This window comes from Neolamprologus multifasciatus, chromosome 12, assembly GCF_963576455.1.
Source record: "Neolamprologus multifasciatus chromosome 12, fNeoMul1.2, whole genome shotgun sequence".
NCBI lineage: Eukaryota > Metazoa > Chordata > Actinopteri > Cichliformes > Cichlidae > Neolamprologus > Neolamprologus multifasciatus.
In genome coordinates, this window is record NC_140450.1 from 8,510 (window position 1) to 17,887 (window position 9,378).

General features: G+C 44.6%; 1 protein-coding gene across 1 annotated transcript; it reads right to left on the reverse strand.

Annotated features, from left to right (window-relative positions):
• Positions 1-6,848, reverse strand: med27 (mediator complex subunit 27). The gene is made up of 8 exons (XM_085180865.1): positions 6,604-6,848; positions 5,642-5,786; positions 968-1,098; positions 757-850; positions 560-667; positions 440-481; positions 289-366; positions 1-204 (listed from the first exon to the last, which is right to left on the reverse strand). The coding sequence occupies exons 1-8, from the start codon at positions 6,804-6,806 to the stop codon at positions 70-72; spliced, it is 936 nt and encodes a 311-aa protein (XP_085036991.1). The 5' UTR covers positions 6,807-6,848; the 3' UTR covers positions 1-69.
• Positions 6,849-9,378: the final 2,530 nt, after the last annotated feature.

Genomic DNA, 9,378 nt, shown 5'->3' on the forward strand with positions numbered 1-9,378 from the left:
TACAAAACAAACTTTATTGAAACACCTTTACATAAAGAAAAACTTTACAGATAAACAGGAAGTATCCTGTTACATGCGACAGGTGTCATGAAACGCCTCCAGGGTCCTAAAGTCCCTCCACGTGGGAGGAAGTCCGTCCTGCAGGAAACGGCCACAACGCTGACATGACGACTGGAAGAGCTTTATGTAGCTCCGCAGCCACGTCTGAGAGGGCGACACAAAGGGGTCAGAGACAGACAGGCAACGACAGAGGGTAATCAGATTACTCTGGTGCCCGATTACTCTCACCATGAAAGACCGCACAACGACGTCTGGCATCTGAGGCAGCTGGTAGTGCAGCAGGGCGGTGGTGGCGTGGTCTGTTACCTGCAAGCACCTGGCTGATCAGGCTCTGCATGCTAGGCCCACATATCAACTTCTATGCATCTGAGACTCTTACCTTCTGAAACACCTGGTACTGGGACTTGGTCCAGATATCCAGCTGACGAGGACAAAATAACAGGTTACCGTGGTTACCTGGGACACATAATCAGCTGTTACCTGTGAGGCGTTACCTCACCTTTCCATCCTCGTTGTAAACGTTTTCGTTGAATCCTCGAACGATGGTTCTGTCGATAAACAGCGACCGCATCACAACGATGGCCTTCAGCACCTTCCCCAGAGTCACCTGGGACGGAGACAGGTGAGACAGACACCTGTTACCTGATCTGAAAACACCTGTGGGCACAAAGTGTGTTTAAATGTGTATTCTACTACCAGCAGCACAGCCGACGTCCCGTTGGGTCTGAACAGCTCAATGGTCATATCAGGAAACAGCCTGCCGATGCGAGAGATGACATCATCCACATACCTGTGACAGGTGTGACAGGTGCCCGTGTGTTAGTGTGAAAACCAGGGGAACCGCTGCATAAAGGTGTGAAATAGTTTGCTGTAGCACTGTTGTAGTATTTTGTGCAATAGTACTCACTGTGGAGGCAGTACCAGAGTACTGGGTTGGACTTTGGGCCGTCTCTTGGCTGATGCTCCCATCTGATTGGCTGATCGCTTCAGCGACTGCTGGTTCAACAAGCTGGAGGCCAAGCTAGCGTGATACTGCAACTACACAAACACACAAACACACCGTGAGGTTTTGACGGTAGGCGGGGCCTCTAAACATGGATTAAACGTTTTCCTCACACTCAGACGCACACAGAGGCTTGTCACAACCACGTCTGTCTGCGGTCAACACTCGACTTTAACAAACCGAAACAAAACAAACAACTGAGGTTACAAAGGTCGTCCTTTGTGCTTATAACATGTGAAACAGTCGAATAAAAAACCTCACACGACAGAAGTCCAAACAGCGACGATAAAACCGACACAGCAGGTTTGTGTCCCATGGCATGTGGAGACGATCACACGCTGAGTTTAAACACTCGTCATTTTGCAGTGGGTGATTTTTCAGCTGGTTCGTGGTGCTGCCGCCTTCGTTGGGAAATCCAATCGACAGCGAGTCTCAAACTCCCACCGTCGCCATATTTCCCTATCTGGTATGATTGAAACACGCACGCTCAGCACGGTGTGTTAGGTAGAAGGTTTTCAGGTTGGGCGGGGGGATTAATGATGCATTCGCAGTGTGGGAGAAAAAAAAACGTGCAGACACCGTAATATTTCCATGGCAACCCATACTCGATGGTTACGATAAGGCCAATTTAACCATCGTATGTGGACAAACTCGTCAAGTATATTTGATATATGGCCCAGCCTTCACGCCAACATGTGTAAAAACAATTGTGTTGCTAGGCGAACCAGTGTGCCGTAGCTACCTTAATTTCTGTGGCTTCTCCGGTTCGAAGTAAAAGCGGTTATATTTCTTTTGATCCAACACGCCCCAAAAGCCAGTATTTGATGAATACAACAAAGTCATAAAATATGAGATGCACAGCGCTGATGGCACCGGGTCACCTGACTCAAACAGTCATCATGACGTGTCTGCAAACCCGCACATTACGGCGAACAAGAGGAACGTCCTGTTTCAGAGCAGCCAACAACAGAGCTACTCTCTGCTAAAGACAACGGACCGCTCATGAACGGCAGGGGACGGTGACCCCGCTACACTGACGCTCCGCTGTCGTCTCCTCCGCTCAGTTAGCTATGATGGTGCCAAACATGCCTTTCTTGAATTGTTAAATCTGTGACGGTGTGTTACAGCAGGGCTCCGTGTGGAAACACATGTCCAGGCTCAGGTCCACTTTGATCTCGCTGTGAACAGGGCGGTTGCTCTGAGGTCATCATCAGCAATGTTCCCTCTAAGCTGCGCGCGTGCGCACAGCTGCACGGTCTCTGCGCACAGAATAAAAAAATCTAACCTGAATTGAAATTAAAATTAAAACTTTAACAATTTTGTTTTGCAGTGTTAGTCAGTGACTGGCAGGGGTGTCCAAACTCCGGCCCGCGGGCCAACTGCGACCCGCGGGCTTCCTGAATTGTTCAAATAACTATAAAAAGTTAATGGTGAACTGGACTTACGAGTCCATTTTTAATTGGCCCGCAAGTAACTTTATAAATAGAATAGAATATGGCCGCACTTCAACTTTTGCTTGAGTGTATTGCACTTCTTAGTTTTAACACCAGGGGGAGCTACTGTTGATCAAGGCAGTTGCTCCACCAAAACGGACAATCACAGAAGAAATTTACCCCAAGTTACTAAACAGGTCAGAACCAAAGAAGCGAAAGAGTGAGTGCAGAAAATTTCAGACACGGTGGGAGAGTGAATATTTCTTCAAAGAATTCAAGGGGAAGTGTGTCTGTTTGATCTGCACTGAAACTGTGCCAGTTATGAAAGAGTATAATGTACGACGTCATTACGAAACCCAACATCAGGCCCATGCATCCGAGACTGGTGCTGAGCGAGAGCAGATGGCCTTTTTCAGATGGAGACCTCATAAAACACGGCCTCGTTAAAGTCACCGAAATAATGTGCCCTGAAAAAGTGCAGGACTTCAACAACGTCAGCGTGTCCAGAAATCCAGTCGTGCGACGCACTGAAGACTCGTCAGACAACATTAAACTGCAACTGTCTGATAAAGCTGTGCTTTTGATGTTACTCCATCGCATGCAATGAGAGCACCGACGCCACAGACGCTGCACAGCTGCTATTTTTTTGCGGGGAGTGGACGAGAGCACGAGTACTTTAGGTGAGTAAAAATATATCCCACAGTACCCGTGTGTTCATGTGCAGCTACACATGCTTCAAATATCAATAATGCGCATCAATTCTGTCACTACCCTGCTTTTGCGCACCACTTTCTTATATGCGTTTTCCTTGTTAACACACAGAGTACACACCGCTGTGCACAGCACACGTACACGCAAAGTCAGCTGATCTCATCTGATGCAGATCTGCTCCTTGATCAAGTGACATTTGTCCGGATTTTTGGCACGAGTGGCGTCGGATCAGCACCGCGGCTGGATGTCCCGATTTACATACCCAGCACAGCTGATACTCACCAGAATAATTTACTAAAATGATGCACTCCTGTTATTAAGTCCAGGTCAGTCTGTTAATGTTGATAACGGTTTCAAACAAACGTTAATAGATGTGTTGCTGAGCCTAATAACTTAAATAACAAACTTGAAATGTACCCGTCCCATCTTTATTGTTTTTCTCTGTGCTGTAAATCTTCTGTCCAAGAAGAAATCTGCTGTTGTGAGAATGAGCTACCAAAGCTTTTTCTGAATAAATCAATAAAGATCCATTTATGGAAAGCTGTGATGAAGGCAGTTTTGTCTTTAATTATATTCAACAATATAACATATTTGACCACTTTTAAGTGATTTTTCTAACTTTAATACACTAAAGTTAAGGTTATATACCTAATTTCTAGTAAGTGGCCCCTCCTATATTTTTATGTATGTGGCCCTCAGTGAAAAAAGTTTGGAACCCCTGCCGTATGTGTTCAGAACGATGCCACTGTATCCCAAAGTCCAGCCAACGATGCGATTCACATTCGTATATACGCAGCTAATCAACGTGGCTGACGGGCTATGACAGCGTCCTTATGTGCGACACCGGTGTTTTAGCAAAGCGGCTGATGTGGAGTGAAGTTAATGACAACGTGTACAACCATTGGAGATGTGAGCAGCACAGACGAACAACTGACGGACAAAGTGTGGACTTTATACCAGTTTTTAAATTGTGTTGATCGGCCACGTAAAACCAGAGTTATGATAAAATATCTGCAAGTGTCAGTGTGTAGTCAGCGTGTATCAGCGTGTAGTTAGCGTGTAGTGAGTGTGTAGTGAGCGTGTAGTCAGCGTGTAGTCAGCGTGTAGTGTAGTTAGCGTGTAGTCAGCGTGTAGTTAGCGTGTAGTTAGCGTGTAGTCAGCGTGTAGTCAGCGTGTAGTTAGCGTGTAGTCAGCGTGTAGTCAGCGTGTAGTCAGCGTGTAGTTAGCGTGTAGTCAGCGTGTAGTCAGCGTGTAGTCAGCGTGTAGTTAGCGTGTAGTGAGTGTGTAGTGAGCGTGTAGTCAGCGTGTAGTTAGCGTGTAGTCAGCGTGTAGTCAGCGTGTAGTCAGCGTGTAGTCAGCGTGTAGTCAGCGTGTAGTGAGCGTGTAGTCAGCGTGTAGTGAGCGTGTAGTGAGCGTGTAGTTAGCGTGTAGTTAGCGTGTAGTCAGTGTGTAGTCAGCGTGTAGTGAGCGTGTAGTCAGCGTGTAGTGAGCGTGTAGTCAGCGTGTAGTGAGCGTAGTCAGCATGTAGTGAGCGTGTAGTGAGCGTGTAGTCAGCGTGTAGTTAGTGTGTAGTCAGCGTGTAGTTAGTGTGTAGTCAGCGTGTAGTCAGCGTGTAGTGAGCGTGTAGTTAGTGTGTAGTGAGCGTGTAGTCAGCGTGTAGTCAGCGTGTAGTGAGCGTGTAGTCAGCGTGTAGTCAGCGTGTAGTTAGTGTGTAGTGTAGTCAATAGTTTTTGTTGTGTGTCAGAACAATGAGGCGACTGCTGAGTGTTACAGGTGTTACAGCAGTGACACATCTGCTGCTGTCAGGCCTGCAGGTATCAGGCTGTTGTTTCCTTCATCTCATAGTGACAAATTATTTGTGTGCATCAGATTTGATGCAGAACAGCTGATGTTCTGTAAATAGTTTGAAATGTTTGTTTAAAAACGCCTTGGCTGCATTTTTAGGTAAACAGCTGCAAAACACTTTGTTTGCATAACTCAGTTACTTTTTTGAAGTAGAACTATATAATTAATTACCCAAACATTGGTCATTATTTACTGTATTTGCAGACAGAGTTACAGACTCTCTCCCAGACCACAGACTCATCATACAGTCAGAGCTTTATAGAAACTAAATAAAGTTGTGTTTTCAAAACTGGAGTTGAAGTTATTTTTCCTTCCAATAGTGTGAACATACTGCACATGGACAAGATTGTTTTAATTTTCATTGTAAGTGGGAAAGCAGTTAATTAAAAGTAGTCTAACATAAATGCTGTAATTGTGATTACTTTAATAAACATGTAACTTGGATGGATTGGATGCTGGCGTGACCACAGTGCACACGTCTGCTGTTGCTCACAGTGGTCCAAGCTCAGGGAGTTTGTGTGTTCAGACACGTGAAACATTAGAGGGAACGTTGGTCATCAGTGAACAGGAAGTGCACGTTAGCGGTTACCTTGTTGGACCACTTGTATGCCTGCAGCAGCTGAGAGTACAGAGGAGTTTTATCCTGCACCGGGTCCAGACTCAGCAGACCGCTGTTATGGAGGGGGTGGGACTCTGAGGGGCGACCAACCAATCCGCTGAGACGCTCCAGCTCACTGACAGAGAGACAGAGAGACGGATTTTCAGTCACCAAAGAAAGTCAAACCGTAAAAACGTTTAGTGTTTAGGATTAAAAAGTCATAAAATAACAGTCAGAGGTCAGGCTCACTTCAGCCTGCTCGAGCATGGCTGATTACACTTAGACTCTCAGTAAACATGGACCTATAATCATCCTGACCATCAGCTGCTGTCTTGTCTCAAAAAAACTCCGAGTGTTGCTATGTGGCACGGAAAGTCGCCTTCAGTTTACGATGTATTCAGAAAATGAACTTTATATTTTAATAATTCCCGTGAGGAAGATGCATTTCTGCTCTGAAGATCCAAAATTCCTTTGGACAGTATTTCAACTTTCCACACCAACGACACAGAGACAGTAGGTGCTTGGCAGCTGTTAGAATCAGGAATCAGAATGCTTTATCAAGAAAAGAAAATTATGTATCTGAATGGACCCTTTTCTGTCAGCATGTCTTTGTGTATTAACTCTTAAATCAGCAGAAATATGAATGGACCCTGGTCTGTCAGCATGTCTTTGTGTATTAACTCTTAAATCAGCAGAAATATGAATGGACCCTGGTCTGTCAGCATGTCTTTGTGTATTAACTCTTAAATCAGCAGAAATATGAATGGACCCTGGTCTGTCAGCATGTCTTTGTGTATTAACTCTTAAATCAGCAGAAATATGAATGGACCCTGGTCTGTCAGCATGTCTTTGTGTATTAGCTCTTAAATCAGCAGAAATATGAATGAACCCTGGTCTGGGGGTTAGGGTGTTTTTCTGTAGGCTGGATCGTGACGGACAGTGTTTGGACTCACTTGAGGTCTCTGTTGACCGCCTCTAGGTTTTCCTGGAATTCGGATATAAACTGCTTCTCTCGGCCCTCCAGCGTCTCGCGGTTCTTCATGCCGTCCTTCAGGAACTCGAACACGCGGCTCACGCTGGAGCGCAGCGCCTGGATGCCGCTGATGGCGTGAGAAAACGCATCCAGGTTCACTCCGACATTCACCACGTCCGCCATCTTCTCTGCTTTTTCCCCCGGCTGCTGGCGCGCGTTGATGACGTTTAGGAAGTCGTTAAAAAAAACAAAAACAAAAAACGTGACTTTAACGTGACGTGGAAAGGCAATCTTACAGTCATTGGATGATGATGTAAATAAATGTAAAGATAGAAGGTTAAAGGTCACAGGTGTTTACATGCAGGGCTGGACTGGAACAAAAAATCGGCCCGGGCATTTTGACTAGAGACCAGGTATTATAGGAAAAACCATAAAGCCTTTGAATGAAAACAAACGCTGTTGTCACAGTGATGTACACTGTGTGTGGTACATGTATCAGTCTAATAAACTTAAACCTACACCATCCTCCCTATTCTGCTATTCTAAACAGTACCTGGAAGTAGACTGTTGGTCGTTAACCTCCTGAACACAACACATGGTGAAAACCTGAAATTAAGACAGAGACTAGAGGTGAGACATGATCATTACTGATGGACAGATTTAGATATATTTTCATAAAATTCATTTGCCACATCAATAAACAGCACGGCAGGGCAAAATATTTTTTCTAACATGGCAATCTTTAAAAGTGAAAGGAGACAGAAAGACAGGTGAGAAAGAAAAAACTTAATTGACTTTTTGATGGCATTTTACACACAGTACTGGGCAGTATCTAGAAAATGTGGGAAATACTGGCATCATACACACTACTTACTTCTGAAGAAATTATGATGGGACCCTAAAAAACTATGCACAATAATGGATTTCTATACATTTTACATCAGATGAAAACGTTTGTTGTAAGATTAGATAATTATTTTTAAAAGCGAGACATTTTAAATGAGAATAAGAAAGTATTCTTTGTGCCCCCCTCTCCTGTTAATGCCCTACCTGCCCCCTGGCAACACTTTGCTAGACCCGCCCCTGCACAGTTACCAGCTGTCAGCTACTTAGAAAAGGATCCTGGTGTTATTTGTCTCAGAAACAGATCATAACTTCAACTCATCCATGTCACCTAAAAGGTAAACCTGTTTCTCCATCACTGTTCAGCTCTGATGATTCAGTAAGGACATCTCCTGGTTTCATCTTCATGTTTCCCTCTCACCACATATCCAAACCCACATCATGACCAGCAGCTTTACAGCTGTGGCTCCAGCAAACATCAGCTGATACTAGAAATTAATGTTAAATAAATTCTAACAACAACTGATCAAGCTTAAACGTGCTGCTGTTGTTTAGCGCGACATCCACTGGTTTCCTGTTTCTGGCGCAAAGTGATAAACAAACAAGAGAGAAAAGCCGATCAGCTGATCATTGATCAGTTTCATGATTGAAGTAGCAACAGGAGAGAGAGGGGAGAGAATGAGAGGAGAAGAGGCAGCTGTGCAGCAAAGACAGAATAACTCCAGCTTTGTCTTTTTCATTGTAGCTGAAGTCCAGGACAAACTGTTCCTTTTCACCTCAATACGAAACGCGTAATATTTTCTCTGAATATGAGACGATTCCATTTTTTACGGGACGGTTGGAAACTCTACTAACTAACCTTATGAATAAAATAAGATAAAACAAGTTCAACATCAGTAACATCATAGCACCCGCCCAGCAGTATAGAAACTCCATCATGCTAGCTAGTAGCAGTACGAGTTATTGTAACTGACTGTAAAAAGTCAGCACAAGGAAAATAAACTAAACTTGGTTTATATCTGACCAGATAGACTGCAGGTCATAACTTCTTACCTGAAGTTCATTTCACCGCCTCGGGTCTCTGCTCCTCCTGCCTCCCCTTTCTCTCATCCACTCTGTGGAAGCTCCGCGATAGCCACCACCAAACAACTGAGTTATCTTTACACATCTCCCAGCATCTGGCCAATCCACCACCTTTCATTGTTTATACCGTTATGGAAAAAAGGAAAAAAAAAAACCATCGGCCCATAAAAACGAAAAATCACCATCGGGCATACCGGCCAGTCCAGCTATGTTTACATGTAACCGTGACCCTTGTTCATTCTGCTTCCCCGGAGACAAAAATCACCTGACCTCTGAGATTCTTAATGAGCACTGAAGGTCCGGGAACCGCCTTTTAACAGGAAGTCACCTCCAACTGGCCCAGGCTGAGGGAGTGGCAGTTGGTCAGGGGTAGGCCCAACCAATCTTCTGCCATCAGTTTTTAGTTTGTTTTCTTTTGCCTGTTTGATTTGGTTCTTTAGCCATCAGAATTATTGTCTGAAGGCCAAGATGCCCAACGGATTTACTTTACCAAGTGCATCATCACGGCCTTGCCATATCGGTCCATTGGATTGACCTTTGTTATTTATTTTATTTTATTTTCAGTAGTTAGAGACGGGACAGACATGACCTCAACAGGTGAAAAAAAGAAGAGAAAACAAGCAAAAAAGAGAGCAACATAATAAACACAACACCATTGCAATAATCTAGCTAAGTGTAAATAACAGTAAATACTAAATATTAAATGTTATTGTGCAGCACGCAGGGCTGACAGCGCACGTGCTTTGGCTTAGCAGCCGAGAAAGGTGCCTCAGTTGCTGCCCAGTGATGCCAGCCACGTGTGCAAGCTCAGCAGGTGAGTGAAACAACC

Coding starts and splice junctions, on each gene's coding strand:
- med27 (XM_085180865.1), bottom strand. CDS start 6,806: ATGGCGGACGTGGTGAATGTCGGAGTGAACCTGGATGCGTTTTCTCAC. Junction 5,787..6,603: donor GCGGTCAACAGAGACCTCAA/GTGAGTCCAAAC, acceptor TCTCTCTGTCAG/TGAGCTGGAGCGTCTCAGCG. Junction 482..559: donor TTTACAACGAGGATGGAAAG/GTGAGGTAACGC, acceptor TGTCCTCGTCAG/CTGGATATCTGGACCAAGTC.